The 15523-nt window shown below is 33.2% G+C and overlaps 1 protein-coding gene across 1 annotated transcript; it reads right to left on the bottom strand.

Moving 5' to 3' along the window:
- Window positions 1-4563: 4563 nt before the first annotated feature.
- LOC107946959 (uncharacterized protein At4g10930) lies at window positions 4564-14894 on the bottom strand. Its single transcript, XM_016881473.2, has 15 exons — window positions 14740-14894; window positions 14368-14481; window positions 14039-14124; window positions 12763-12853; window positions 12514-12563; window positions 12017-12086; window positions 10855-10964; window positions 10262-10327; window positions 9132-9703; window positions 8924-9013; window positions 8722-8797; window positions 6923-8189; window positions 6727-6801; window positions 5507-6574; window positions 4564-5327 (listed from the first exon to the last, which is right to left on the bottom strand). The coding sequence occupies exons 2-15, from the start codon at window positions 14434-14436 to the stop codon at window positions 5100-5102; spliced, it is 3918 nt and encodes a 1305-aa protein (XP_016736962.2). The 5' UTR covers window positions 14437-14481; window positions 14740-14894; the 3' UTR covers window positions 4564-5099.
- Between the last annotated feature and the right edge of the window lie 629 nt (window positions 14895-15523).

The following is a 15523-nucleotide window of genomic DNA, read 5'->3' on the forward strand; positions in this document are numbered from 1 at the left end:
GTTTTGGGAGGACACTCTAGCACACATGCTACTCGACATAAACTGGCTAGTTTGGTGTATTGAAAGGGGATAGCTAAGGATGTCAAATAGTGGGTAAGGGAATGCGTTGTCTGCTAAAGATGCTATGACACAAAAACTTTTATTAGGCTCCTTCAACCTTTGCTTGTACCAAATAGGGCCTGGTCTAATGTGAGCATTGACTTTATTAAAGGGTTACCATCCTAAAAAGGGAAAGGCACCATCTGAGTGGTAGTGGATAGGCTTACCAAGTATGGCCATATTGTGGCTCTTTCCCATCCTTTTGTTGCCTTGACTGTGGCCTAAGCCTACCTAGATAACATCTACAAGCTGCATAGGTTACCTGACTCTATAGCGTCTATCAAGAACAATATTTTTATTCGCTTGTTTTGGAAAGAACTCTTCAACAAGCTTGGTATAAGGTTGCACCTATCAATAGCCTATCATCCCCAAACTGATGGACAACCTAAAGCCCTTAACAAATGCTTGGAAAGCTATATCAAGTGCATACTGAAGATCATCCTGGAGATCGGAATTGCTGGTTGCCTTTAGCTGAGTGCTAATATAAGTCCACCTTTCAGTCAACTATATAGATGACCCCATACAAGGCCTTGTATAGTCAACCACCTCCTCAACACCTACCTTACTTAGCAGGTTCCTCTAAGGTGGAGTGTATGGATCAAAGCTTGCAGTAATGTGAAGCAGTAAGGAAACTCCTCTAATTCCACCTCAAATGAGCTCAAGCAAGGATGAAGCATTTTTTTAACCGTAGAAGAAGTGATAAGAGTTTTTCAAGTGGGAGACTTAGTCTACCTTAAGCTCCAACCAAGCAACATTTTGTTAGGAAGATACTCAACCAGAAATTTGCTCTTAAGTTTTTTGGCCCATTTATTGTAGAGGATAAAGTAGGCAAAGTGGCATATTGACTTCAATTACCTCTAGGTTCTCGAATCTACCCTACCTTCCATGTGTCTTAGCTCAAACAACATGTAGGACAATAGTTGGTTCAACCCACTCTAGGTGCAGTGGGCCTCAATGGAGCTGTGTTAAAAGAACCTACTCATATCTTGGATAGAAGCATGGTTTAGAGAGGCAACCAAGCCGTCACAGAAGTGTTGATTGAATGGGCAAACTCGTTCTCTGAAGATGCCATCTGGGAGACTCTCCATGACCTACAGCAATGCTACCCTGCTTTTGATCCTTGAAGACAAGGATCTCATCGTCCTAAGGAGTATTTGTTATGGGTCGCTTTAAAATTCTACTAATACCGTTAGTAAAACACCGCATTTTAGTTATTAAGTTTAAGTTTTACGGTGAGCTTTGGGATGAGCTTATGCGGTGCGTTTTGATGTTAGTTATATGGTGCGTTTTGTTGCTTAGGGAGGGGTAGTAATTGTTAAGTGATACGGGGCGTTTCACAGGCACAACTATCAAGATAACAGCTGCAAGTGATTTTCAATTTGGCTGTAACGGCTCCCTTAGCCTTTAACAGTGAAGGCAGTGAGGGAATTGGTTATGCTTCTGTTATGAAATGAAATTTTCATTGCTTCTCTTCTTCAATCTCTCTTTTCTCTTTTCTCTAAACACCTTCTTCTATTCTGTTGGACGATGACCATATATAACTAAAAAACAGAAGGAAATCCTATTTGCTCTTCCTTTAAATCATCCGCCAATATCCACCAAACCAAAATCATGGGTTTATTTCCAAAGAAAAAAGAAAATCATCGTTGTAAAGATGTATGCTTTAAAACTCTCAATTTATGTAATGCCCAGAAATTCTTAAAACATATTACTGCTAATTTATGTTTTGATGGAAGAAGGTCAAAAGTTAAGCTTTAAAATTCTTTTTTTTTTTGTTTTTTCGTTGTTGCTATTTTTGAGCTATGATTTCTGCATCGGTGGAGTTTATTGGTTGTGGGTATGGGTTACTGATGGTGGTGTTGGGTTATTGTTGTTTGTCTTTCTCCTCCACCATGTCAGGGGATATGAACATATGAACATTTGAGAAAATTTTTAGTTCAGAAAATAAGGAAAGAAAGGAAGAGATATAAAAGATTTGGGTTGTGTTCTTGAGGGATGAAGAGCACTGGTGAAAAAGGATTTTTTATTTTTATTTTTTATCGTGAAAGAAAGAAGAAAAAAATGGAGTACTTAATTTGGGTTTATTATTGAATTTATTCTTCAAAATAAAAATTGGTATAATTAGTTATAGATCCCTTAACTTTAAAGATCAATTTTTCTGACAAATAGTGCCACGTGGTGGGATAAGAGTTGTACTTGTATAAAAAATTAACACCGTTAGAGGGAGGTACCAGATTGATAAACGAAATTAAAAGTTTAAGTACCACATTAAAAATTTTGATAAAATATGAGGGTAAGTTCTGTCATTATCCCTTAAGCTTTTAAATAAAAATCTTAGGGCCACCTTGCAGAGTATTTACATTTTATGAACTAGATTTTCCTTCTCTCGTAAAATAAATTCCTTTCGCTTTTCATAATTTGTTTGATTACCTTTGATAGTATATTATCTTTTGCTCTTTTACAAATCTATTTAATGCCTTATTTCTCTTTCTATTGGCTTTAACCTTTTTTTTTGTATTTTATTTAAAAAGGTAAAAAAAAGTAAAAAATTTGTCAATCAAATAAAATCATTATTAAATAAAATCATTAGACTTCTCCACTTTTACTTGATAAATTTAGTTTTTTTATAATTTTATTAATATGTTCAAATTAATAACATTTTTAGTTGATGTTAAAGTAAATACGATGGTTTATATTTTGGTCATTAAACTATTTCAAATCAAAATTTTTGCTCATTAAACGTTAACAGTCATTTTGACGGAATTGTTGATGTAAATTTTTTTATTGGTTTAATAAAAAATTTATTTTTTTAATATTTATAAATTTCAACAATTTAATTCTAAAAATTTATATAAAAATTATTGAAATTCTTTAAAAATAAAATAATATTTCCCTAAAATTATAAAATATTTGTATCAGCCAATATTTCACTAATTTTTTCTAGAACATGCTGCTTTTATTTAATTTCTCATTTTTTTAACTTTTAATTTCTCAAATATTAATACCATTTTCTCTGTTTTTTTTTAAACATACCCATCACATCCGAAAAGCTTCATAGATGAATAATAAAAATCAAAATAGCAAAAATCAAGACTTAAATTGATGAAAGAAAATCGGAACTGAAATTGAAAATGAACAAAAAAATTTGTTTTAAAATTTTATTTAGACCACTTGATTTAACCAAACACTAAAAATTTGTTCCAGTTTCAATCTCAATTAGAAGCAATAAAAAATGAACAAAAAAAAATTTCTATCCCCAAAATCGATGAGCACAATCAAGCTTCAGATTCAGTTTTTGCTCATTAATTTCAAAAAATTCACAACCCTAAGTCAAAAACATTGAAAATAAAAAGCAAAAATTTCAAAATTTTCAAATCACTTAATTCAACCAAAATAAAAACAGACACAATCAATCATTCCAACAAAACACATTTAATTTTTTTTTATCATACCCTTTATGCTACCGTCAAGCGTTGGTGGAAATAGAGATAAAAAGACTCTATGGCATATCGTTCCGAAGCAATATTGATTGGTATTTTTAGATTTTAAATTAACCTTAGTTGGAAGAAGCTGTTGGTGCCGACATTAGTATTTTAGGATTTTATATTTGAAACGTTATTCATTGCGTGATTGGAAGTGCCACTAGTGCCAATACTATAATGACACTCTAAGGACAGAAAAAAAAAATAGCTTTGTTTATTTCAAAAAATGGCGATAGTGACAACTTACGATAGAAAGGAGAGCATTATAATATTTTTACATTTTTTTCATTTTTTATATTTTATATATATTTTGAATATTCAATAATTTATATATTTGAATTTTAAATAGTTTTAAATTTTAAATTTTAAAATAATTTTATATAAGTTTATATATGTTTAAATTTTTTGAATAGTTGATGGCGTGGCATGGATATAGATTATCACATCAACAAAGTTAATGGATGAAAATTTTTTCATCCACTTTGGAGAGCTTTAACAAACACTGTTAGTTCAAGAGATAAAAAAAATTGTCATTTTATAAATATTGATGGTTAAATTTATTAATCTTTTTAGAAATTAAACTAAAATGACAAATTTTGCAAACATTAATAGGCAAATTTTGTTGAATATTTTATATTTAAGATCAAATTGAAGGAACATAAACATTAGAAGGCTAAATTTATTATTAAATCAATAAAAAATTCCCACTTCCACAATGGCTCTTAATATTTGGTGACAACAATATTTTAATGACCATTTTTGTACTTTATCCTACTTAATTTCATAAATTTATTAAATAACTTTGAAGATAATTATTTTTATATGCTTACCACGATATTTTTAGTTTATTTGTAAAACTAAAAAAATTAATTTCACTGCATAATAGTGTATATGCTTTAAATTAATTATTTAGTATATTGGCAATAGAATTAATATTTAAACCTTGAAGATGTCATTCGTAACATTAACTTTAAAGCAAACATGAAAAGCAAAGAAAAAGAATTTCATATTTTATGCCTTCAAAAATAATTTTACATGCTTAACTTTCCCACAATTTATCACATGAATTTCAGATCCAAATATTGAAATGCGTGTTCCAACCATACATTAGTGAAATTCTTAATTGCCTTGCTTGAGTTGTTTTAAGAAGAAACATACGCCATCAGTAATTTGATAACGTACATCTGTGGCTTGTCACCGTTGTCGATGAACAGCTCGGCAGCAAATTTACAATTTCTCGACAACTGCATTGTCCTAACATAAATTCCTTGGCATAAATCTCGAGCTATGGCTATAATGGCAAATAGGCATACAAGGCAGGCCTAATAATCATGTTTGGTTACCTTGAATACTCGATTTAACAATGCCAATGTCACGTTTTCCATCAGACTATATCCCTCAAGGGAGGCCTAAACCGTCCACAATTTACTGACCAAAGACAAAAAGAGGGGGGGGGGTTCTAGGCCCTAAGAGAAATGTGCAAGAGGTCATTGGAATTAGATGAAGTGGAAATGAAAGTCATAACGAAGGATCAGTTTTGTCCTTCTGCTGGGCTGCCTCTACGTATTGCTCAGCAAGTTTCTTTACCTTGTCACCTTCCTTGACTAAGAAATTAGCATTCTTGTCATTTATGTGGTATTTCATAACCTTATCGGTGGTTTTTGCCACAGCCCATCTGTACTGTTCAGCTGTTATCACACCACTCTTACAGAGTGGGCGGATATGTTCTTTGATGTATGCTTCCACCTACAAAGTATTAGATAGTATGAGCAGCAGAATGCAAGTCTGCAAAGGGAAAAAGCCCTAGTACATGAAAGACTTTAATGGTCCTATGGTCAAATTGATGTGCTATTCTCACCAAGAAATTTATATAGCATAAATCAGAGGGAAAAAACAACAAACAAAAAGATAGTGTTATGCAATACCTTCTTGGATACATGATTAGCACCATCAGACTGCTTGTCTGTCTCCATATTGGATTTCTTATCTTTCTTTTTAACATTTTCAACAGTTCGAATTTGTTCAGCGGGATTTTCTCTACCAGATGAGCCATGACTAATGGGATCAATAACTTTATTTTCATTAACTATAATAGCTGTGTTGTCTGCTGGAATTCCTGCATCAACCAACCCATGTATCTTTTGGGATGCTTCTGTAAATTTATTTACTAGAGGCTCTTTGTCAGGACCATATAATTCTTCACATTCTGCAATGGAAAGCTCTTCACCTGCCTCATCAGGTAAGGGGGGTTCCAGAACAGCACAAGACCTATCAGTCATATCATCTGCAGTTGAGCATTTGATCAAAGGTTCATTACTATTCTTTGGCAAACAGGTAGAATCATCCGGTACCACAATATTCCCCAATTTCTCATGGTCCTCTGCATCAGCAAGGTTGTTTGATTTTGACGGCTCATTGCTAACAGTTGACAAAACGACTTTCATTTTTGCCACACCATCAGGTTGTACCTTAAGAGCCTTTTCAGCAGTAACACCAATATAATCTTCATCCTCTAGATCATACTCAAAATCACCATAAATATCTGCTTCCAAATGAGAATCCATTTCAAATATATTATCAGGCTCCTCATCCATGATTTTTGCTGAGGAATCATCTACCTCATTAGGGACCCCAGTTTTATGAAGTGGACTAGTTGGAGGAGAATCAGACAAAAGGCCTGCATTTCTAAGTGCTTCCACAATCATAGGGTCTGTCGAACACTCATCAGATCCTTGCTCTTGCCTATTAGTAGAGATTTTTGAAGGGGATGAAGTATTTGCTTCTTTGGCTCTAATACACCTACTGTCATCTGAACGATGCAATACTTCCTGGGAGCACAAGTTCAGATACACTACTTTGCTGTTTGACCTATCAGCAACATCTCTTTCGATATTAATTGCATCAGCAACAGCCAACTCTGTTTCAGCAGTTCTGCAAATGATTGGCAGATTTGCTTTTCTTAAGAAGTGCTCAGTAAGGCGGTAAAGCTGTGCCTGTACACCAAATGACATAGAATTATCCACCTCCAGCTATGCCTCTTTAATTTTTGTATCGAAATATTAAAAAAGCAGGTAAATACTACTAAAAACAGGATACTTGAACATGATTGTAAGAAAAGAGGGATGCAATGAAAAGCACTATATACCTGCCTAACAGATATGGGGATTTTATTATGCCGACTGGGTGCTGGTGATGGTCTCATGTCCGGTGGTAGCTGAGCCTGCTTGCAGCAATCAGAAAGGGAAAAAGGAAAAATGAGATTGCCTTAACAACAAAGATCTTCAGATATCAAAAAACTAGTCCAAAGAAAATTGTTAAACAAAGATTTTGTCCCCACATACTAGCAAGGGATAGCTTCCTTTCAGCACAGCATTGTCCTCCTGCCTTTCCTGTGTTCCACTTTTGCTCTCTGCAGCCTTTTTCCTTGCAAGCACTGCCAGGGCAAATTTTCTTTTATCAACCTTTACATCATCAGATTTTGCACCCACTACTTTCTGTGATTCAACTTTAGGATTCCTTGGTAAAGACCCTTCTGAACCTTTGTTCGAATCAACTTTACTAGAAGCAGCAGAACCTTTTGAGTTCAAAACACCTGTCTTAGCTCCTTTAAGATCAGCTGAGAGAGCACCAACCTTTGATGAAACCTTGTTTTCTTCTGTACTTTTTCCAGTATGATCAAGAGATGGTAGAGGAGTTTTTCCTACTGCAACATTTTCTCCGCTCTGTTCAGAACTACCAGTGGTTTTAAGTGCAGACAAGGGCCTTATGTCACCCTTTCGTGGGAAAACGGATGTATCTGCTAAATACAATCTGGAAAGAATGGGGTTGGATGCCTGGCATTCAGATGTTGGCCACCTCTCTGAGCCCTCTTCATTATTTCTTAGGAGGTCAAGAACTGACTTCAAGGTCTCAATCTTTTCAGGCCTTGATGCTCCCATGCACCGATACTTCCAAAATTCAACTTCACAGTCCCGATCCCATGCACGTTTCCGCCTTCCATTAGAATCTGCATAAATTTTCTTTGTTAGATTCTCACGAACTTTACCCTTCTGCAACAAGGATTTCTTCATCTTCAAAGCTGAAGGTGACAACTTCTTTACAGTTTCAGGCTTTGGTCCTGATATTGCAGCCCTGAAAGCAGCAAGAAGTTTTGGGTCAAAAAGGCTTTCTCCAAATTCTTTAGTGGATTTGTTGCGGACAGCCTCTCTAATTTCTTTTCTTAATTTTTGCACAACAACAGATGACTCCTTATCCTCAGATGTTCTCATGATTTTTTTTACCCTCAAGCCAGCCAAATTTTCTCCTTTCAAGGATTCATCAGTAGGATTTCGACGTGCAAGCCCCTTGGTAGAAGTTCTACGGCTTGTCCCCTGAACAATACTCATTAAATCAGTAATGGAATCTTCCTTTTCTGGATGACTTTTGACCTTGCCATCTCTGGAAACTGCTTTCAAGGTGAGGCATTTTGGAGTATTATCTGATACTGATGTATCAACTTTGCTCTCAGGAGCTATATGAACCAATTCCTCAACCTTAATTTTCTTCTTCAAAGCTTCAGTCTCATTCTTACATTTGGTTTCTTCACCATCAGAGCTCAAAACATCACTCCTAAAGCATATCAATAATCAGGAAGGATAAGAAGTCATGAAAAACAAAGTTAAGGATGAATGCAAATTCTAAAACAAGAAAATAAATTTAGAAAAGCTATAGAGCTTAAAGAACAAACCAACAGCAAAGCTTCCCCACCCACACCCACCACTGCTAAAAATGGAAATGAGAACAATAAACTAGCAGCAGAGGAAAAAAGTCACAAATTTTAATCAACATAACAAGCAGTACTATTTGCATAAAAGAGATATTTCCCACCCAACCCACCCCCCTAAAAGATAAAAGAAAAAGGAATATGGCAATTAGCAAGTAGTGACATAGGTAAAAAAATATAAGGATTATAAAATATATATACAAAAGCATTATTTCCAAAAAACATATATGATATGTATGTATGTATGTATGTATATATACAAAAGCATTATTTCCAAAAAACATATATGATATGTATGTATGTATGCATGTATGTATGCATGTACATATGTATGTATGCCAGTGTGAGTTAAGACAGTAGAGATACTGAAAGAGCAACCTGAAACATGAATTCTTCCTTTTTAAACCAGTAACAGTGCCAACATTCTCCTTGTTATCATGTTCAGTTTTCTCATCTGAAAGCAGACATGAAGGCAGCTTGCGTTATACATACATCGATTGCTTAAAAAAGATCACAAAACCAACTGTAAGGCAAATGCTAGAACAAGAGAGAAAATGTATTATATAACTTTATTATTTACCTAGTGGCATCAGTTCCTCCATGTGACTCTGATGCTCAGTCTCTACATTCACCTGGTCTTTGCTTCCACTACTTTTGACATCATCATCAACTGTAAGCACAAGGTTGAGATGTAGTGAAATGTGCATTAGATACAAAACTTTAATGGTATGTTGTAACCCTGCAATGAATTTTAAAAGATAAAGAGAGCTCCTACATTGTTAACTTACCAGAGAGAAATGAGCCTATTGATAAACCAAGATGAAGGCCCGCACTGGATTTGATTTCAGAAAACTGGTTCCTGGTGCAGGATTCATTCAGTGACTTTCCAGAGGTATTTCCAACACCATCTAAGTTGGTTCGTTCTTTTATTGTTTCTGTAGCTTTACTTGTCTTGAACTCACCGTGCACTGAAGAATTTGAAAGTAAAGTGGAGAATGTATTGCGTGATAAAGACAGCTCCAGCTCCTCGCCCTCCAAAATTGGTTGAATAGTGCTCTTATCACATGATGCCTTTTCTGTATCACAGCAATTGCCTTCAGAGCTAGGTAGCTCAATTTTCTGACTGTTACTGACTTCAAGGATCGATAAAAAGTTTTCACTTGGCTCTTCAGTCCAATGATTTCCTCCAACCATTGAGACAACAATAGCTGTCTCGCCAGTATCCGCAACAGAAACAGACATCTTCCCAGAGAAAGTCGTCTCTGTCACATATTCACCATTAGCAATCTCTGGACCATGCTGGGTGTTTTTTTTCTCAAGAACCACACCAGATTCTTGTGAAGCTTGATTTGCTACACATCTATAATAAAATAAAAACAATATAAAGAATGTTAGAATTAGGGGAAAAGTGGAAACTTTACGCATAAAAGTTCAAGGACTGATAGAGGTTGAAAGTAATGTCAAATAAACCACATAAGCCACATTACAACACCAAAGATTATTAAAACCAAAATAGCACACGACTTTGAACAAAATCAGATATCAATCCCCCCTTAGAGATATTGAGATTGCTACCCAGTTAGTGTAAAAAGCCCTTAACTTTAACCTAGCCAATTCCAACAAAAGTATATCACATGATAACTCCAAAGATCATTAAAACCAAAATAGCACACGACTTTGAACTAAATCAGATATCAATTCCCCCTAGAGATCTACCCAGTTAGTGTAAAATGCCCTCAAAAGTCACTTTAACCCAGTCAATTCCTACAAAAGTATATCATATGATAACTTAACCTCTCACAAGATTCCACACATATTGACCACATGTTACTTTAATGTAGGATATCTCAAGGACCATGATGAAGTTAGGAACCAAAATACAACACCAACCCACACTAATCACTGTCTTCAAATCTACCTTGGGCATAACCAAGTGTCTTCTGATGTGCCCTCAGTATCAAATCCCACACAAAATGCATGGTACCTGTCATGATTCCAAGTTGAGAAACAATTAAGAGATGAAACCATTACAAATTAACATTACTGAACCTACAACTAGAAGAAGCTAAAACAAAGAAAAAGGAAAACACGGAACACAAAGAATCAAAGTGATAAATAATGAGAAAGGGATAAGATCCAAATCTACTATACTAGTTAAGGTGATGAATCAAATTTACCACTTATGAGCAAATGTGTACATTTTTACCATTGTACTTTCCATTTGGTAAAAAATGATCAAAAGTTAGAATTTATTATCTAAAATAATATTCTTTTACTGTAAAGTTTTGAACTTTTTAAACCGAACTAGGAAGTAAAAGAGATAAAATTACACCGGTTAAACAATGTGTGGTAAATTTGATACATCCCCTAAGTAGAGTGACAGTTTGAACCTTATCCGTATAAGAAGGAATATTTACAAAATGATAAAAGTATATGCATATGTATAAATGACGGGAAGGAAAGTAACAGAAAGAAAAATCAGATTGAAATCTGATAAAAGATTCATGTTACCATATATCACAAGAGTCGCAAGCAATTGATGTATCGAGATCGGGATCTCCCTCAATGGTTGTGGATAAACTTCGAACTTTGCAGCCATCTCCATCCAAGCAGATAACTGACTACAAAAAGAAAGATATGTAAGGTTTATATGGCATGCCATTCACTAGAAATTAGAAGAAAAATAAAAATAAACAATGAAATGGTAAATATAAGTTCCATCTTCATAAAATAGCACTATATTCTGCATGGAGTTTTTGTTGTCCTAAACAAAGAACCAATGTACGTCTGCAATTGGTTCCGACTAATATTGCCATCACTGTTGACATTTTCTAACTAATTGTCCTGCCAATGATTTGTGCCATTTGACAAAAGCATTTTAACAGCGATTTGTCCAAGTTAAAGCTAGCTTGATTTAGGAGTGAGCAAAACTCAATTCGATTCAAAAAATTTAAAAAAAGATTCAAATTTCGAGTTAATCGAATCAAGTTATTTAAGTTATTCGAATTATTCAAGTCAACTCAAATAACTCGAGTCGAGTTTCAAGTTCGAGTTGAATTTTACAATTCGAATAATTCGAATAACAGATTAGTGTCAGTACTTTTTAATCCTTATCCACTTTGAAAATAAGCAAATTGGTCTCTCTCAACAAAAATTACAAAAAGAAAAATTCAAAAATAATTTTTAAAATTCAAAATATTTATAAAAATTTCAAAAATTTAAATTTTTAAAAAATTATATAAAAAAATTAAAATTTTAAAATTTTTCTAAAATAATAATTTTTGAACCTAATTAATGATTCAAATTTATCATACTCAAGATTTTTTTTTTTTGCTTTGAAAAATTTTCAAATATATATGGTATTAAATTTTTGTGCTCTAACATAGAATTAATTATACTATAACAATATTTTTATTTGACAATTTTAATTTTTTTAATTTTACTCAAAACAATTTCACTCGATTCAATTCGACTCGACTCGACTTGAATTTCATTTCATTTCATTTCATTCGACTCGATTCAAAAAAATTTCAAATTGAGTTAGGATGATAAAATACGACTGGTGAACTCGAAATTTTTTTCACTCAATTCGATCGCTCACCCCTAGCTTGAATGATTACTACGTCCTCAATATATGAAGAAACCGTAAAGATAGCATATGCAGGATAATTACATTTTCATCAATATAGTATGATGGGAAAGAAAGAGTGTTGCTCTTCCCTTCAATGGACCAATCATCCTCTCTGCATATGTAAAAAAAAGTCAAAATCAGAACATAGAGAAGAATCTTAGCAACTCAATCACCATAGTTCTTCACAAAGATAATATGTAATTACTGTATCATAGAGGGTCATTTTCCAAATTGTTTAATTGCAAAATTTTCTTGATATCCAGAATATCAAAATAATGCATAAGATATGAATCTCCAATCACCATATATAACCTCCAAAATCTAATGCATACTACATAGTTGCAATATGTTGTTTCATGTTAAACTTGAGAGATTAATTCATTTATTAATATAACAAAGGATGCAAAACAAACAAGAAACTATATAGACACCAGGATGTAACGCAGGCAGTTTCAAGAATCCACATAAACTAGAATTTCTTTTCCCTCTTTTGGTGGACAAATGAAACTGAGTTGGAAGAAAGTAGAATTGAGAAGTACCTGGAAAATGTCTCATCCTCAACTTTATTGCTTCCTATGGTGTCATATACCTTCATGATCAAAATGGTAGCTCAAATGATTTAATCAACATATTGCATATACTTTCATAAAGAATTTCAAGGTAACTAAAGGTGAAGTAGCCAAATTAGCATACAGATGGGCCATTTAGAGAAAAATAACTTTTGCAAAATAACTAGCAGGAAAAGAGGGAGACCAAAATCGAAGCTTTAAGAATTTTGCATAACTCACTGGAACACAGGTGATTAACTGAAATTCACTCTGGCAAAGTGGGCAAAGGTTTGTGATTGTTGCCCAGTTGTCAATACATGCAAAACAAAACCTGAAATTCACAAGATGAACCCGCATCATCAAATTCAGAACAGGATCCAAAGACATCAGAACACTAATTGATTTTTTAATCAATCTGAATAAAATGTCACATTAAAAAAATCAAAGTAGAGAGTCAAAACAAAATAACAGTGTAGCTTCTTCTACTTAACTTTACTCCTTGAGGAGAAAGATTGAGAAATATAATCAAAAAGTGAAGGTAATAAGATTGCGGAAATGCAAGATTATGTTTCGTAATAGGATTACGAGAATGTAAGATTTTGCGTTTACAAGTTCATTTCTTTAAACATTTTTTAGTCTCAAATTTTTATAATATTAAAATAACTTAATAAATTCACTTTTATTACACCTTTATTTTATCATATGAATTCAATTTCTTTTGAAGGATCATATGAATTCAATTGAACCACAACTAAACCTAATTATGAAAATTTATTTATATGGTTTGTCTCCACACCACATGTTGATCATTTTAGGAATGACCCAAATCTGTATACAAGTCAGCTCAGCCAATTTTTGGAGGAGTGTGTGCTTACTTGTTGCAGACATTCTTAAGTACATGAAACACTGACCATAACCAAATTCTTTAACTCTTTTTTTCAAACAAGGAAAACCCTACAGTTTATATACTCACAAATCTTGTATTTACGTATGAAAAATCCATTCTTAAAGTTATTTCATGGTCGATAAAGAACATAGTTTTCTTCTTTTGCCTTGTAAGAAAAGTAGTATATTAAGGCAGGCTTTGTCAAAAAATATCCATACAAATATACAAAATAGAGTATCTGCATCAATTTTAGTTTTCAAACTTAAAAGAGAAGAAAAAAGAAGAGATATTTTGGTTTTTGTCTTAAAATATTATAAAAAGGACTATATTGATAAATATAATGAAAAGAGAAGTAATTTTGTCCTAAATTCAGATTTCGCCCGGAATATCAGATTACTAAGAAAGAGGCCATAACACCCTATACTATTACGGGATGGCCAGAATGTTGAAATCCAAACACCTTAGTCTGGAATGTATGTTAAGCGGCAAACCAAACACCCCCAAGAGAAAACTAGATGCCTACCCACACTACTAGCGCCATAAAGAAAAGGAGCTTTGCTTCTAATTAAAGATGCTGCAGGGGGTAAAGATGAAAATAGGAATAACTAGAAACAGTATGCAGAAAAATACCAGTGTTGACAGCAATCAAGAACCCCCCTGTCAATAATAATATCCATGCATATCCCGCATCTTCCGCCATCGAAATTAGAAAGATCCTGCATTTAAAAGGAAAAAGAAAAGAACACACACATTCAAGACTCTAAATCAAACAACTATCATAAACCAGTGCAAGTATTTGAATACTTTTTCCACGCATCTAACACTAGAGTTTTTCAACTTTCAGCTACAAAAATCAATGAAACTAGGATAAAATTGAAAACAAAATAAAGAATACAGTAAAATGAAATGAAATAACCGAAATAATAATAATCCGAATAATCATTTAACTAGAAGCTTACATTGTTTTGATCAATAACTGGAATAGTATCCTCCTCCAAAATTTCACTTGCAACCAAATCCACATCCATTTTTATCTTTTCAAAATTACAAACCTGTCAAGAATAAATGAAAACCTACAAGAATAACAACAAAAACCCAGTAAAATATCAAAATCATATAAAAAATCAAATGATCAAAGATACATGCATACTTAGGATCGTCTAGGTATGCATATATCGATGTTATTCAAAAACTTGATTAAGTTGCTAACCTCACAGAAATAGGGATTTTCAAAGAAGTTTAAGAGGTCAATTCAGTAATTAAATAAAAAAATAGAAATAAAAAAAGAGAGAGAGATATGAAAAATGGGAGGATTCAGAAAGATTAGTTACCTTTTAAAGCGAAAAGATTAAAAGCAAATGAAAGAAGAGTCCGCCATTCCCTTTCTCGTGTCTGTATCGCTGAAGTGAAAGATGTGATGAGGATCAAGAAAGGGTATCTTCATAACTGCGGGTTTCGAAAATTGAAAACGTTTCGACCCTGGCATAACTCAGGAGCTTAATATGCTGCCTTAAAGCCTAATATGTATCTTGGGCTTTGATATGGGGCAACTAAAGCCCAATATTTGGGCTATCCCAAGTTAATAAATAAATGAAAATGATTGTCTTCTTTTTGGCCCATTATTTTTTTCTTCTTTCTAGAAGTAGAATTAAAATAGGATTTTTTTTTTGGGTAATATGAGGAAGTAATGAGTGACCTTAAACAGCTAAAGAAACTTGTCAACAATAGTCTCTGCATTCGTCTCCCAATAAATGTCAAATATAGGTCCTAAATAAAGTTAAAACTATTTTTTTTTCTTTTTTCTTAGATCGAATCCAAGCTCTCATGTTTACAATATAATACTTTTATTACTGCATTAAGAGTTTATTGTACATATTTTCTATGTTATAATTCCAAATAAAATTCCCTATTCCATGTTACAGTTATCGGTTGTTACATTCTCTTTATTATTAAAACTAAAAGGTAAACATTCATTTAAAGAATTAAAAAAGAATCTGCTTTTATAGTCAGTTGGTACAATCCTCTCCTTATAACACCCTAAGAGTTTCTATAAGACATAAAACACTATTTTAGAATCAAATATAGTAAATTTTTAAGAAAATTAGAAAATGAGTC

The sequence above is a fragment of the Gossypium hirsutum genome, chromosome A08 (assembly GCF_007990345.1).
Source record: "Gossypium hirsutum isolate 1008001.06 chromosome A08, Gossypium_hirsutum_v2.1, whole genome shotgun sequence".
NCBI classification, from domain to species: Eukaryota; Viridiplantae; Streptophyta; class Magnoliopsida; order Malvales; family Malvaceae; genus Gossypium; species Gossypium hirsutum.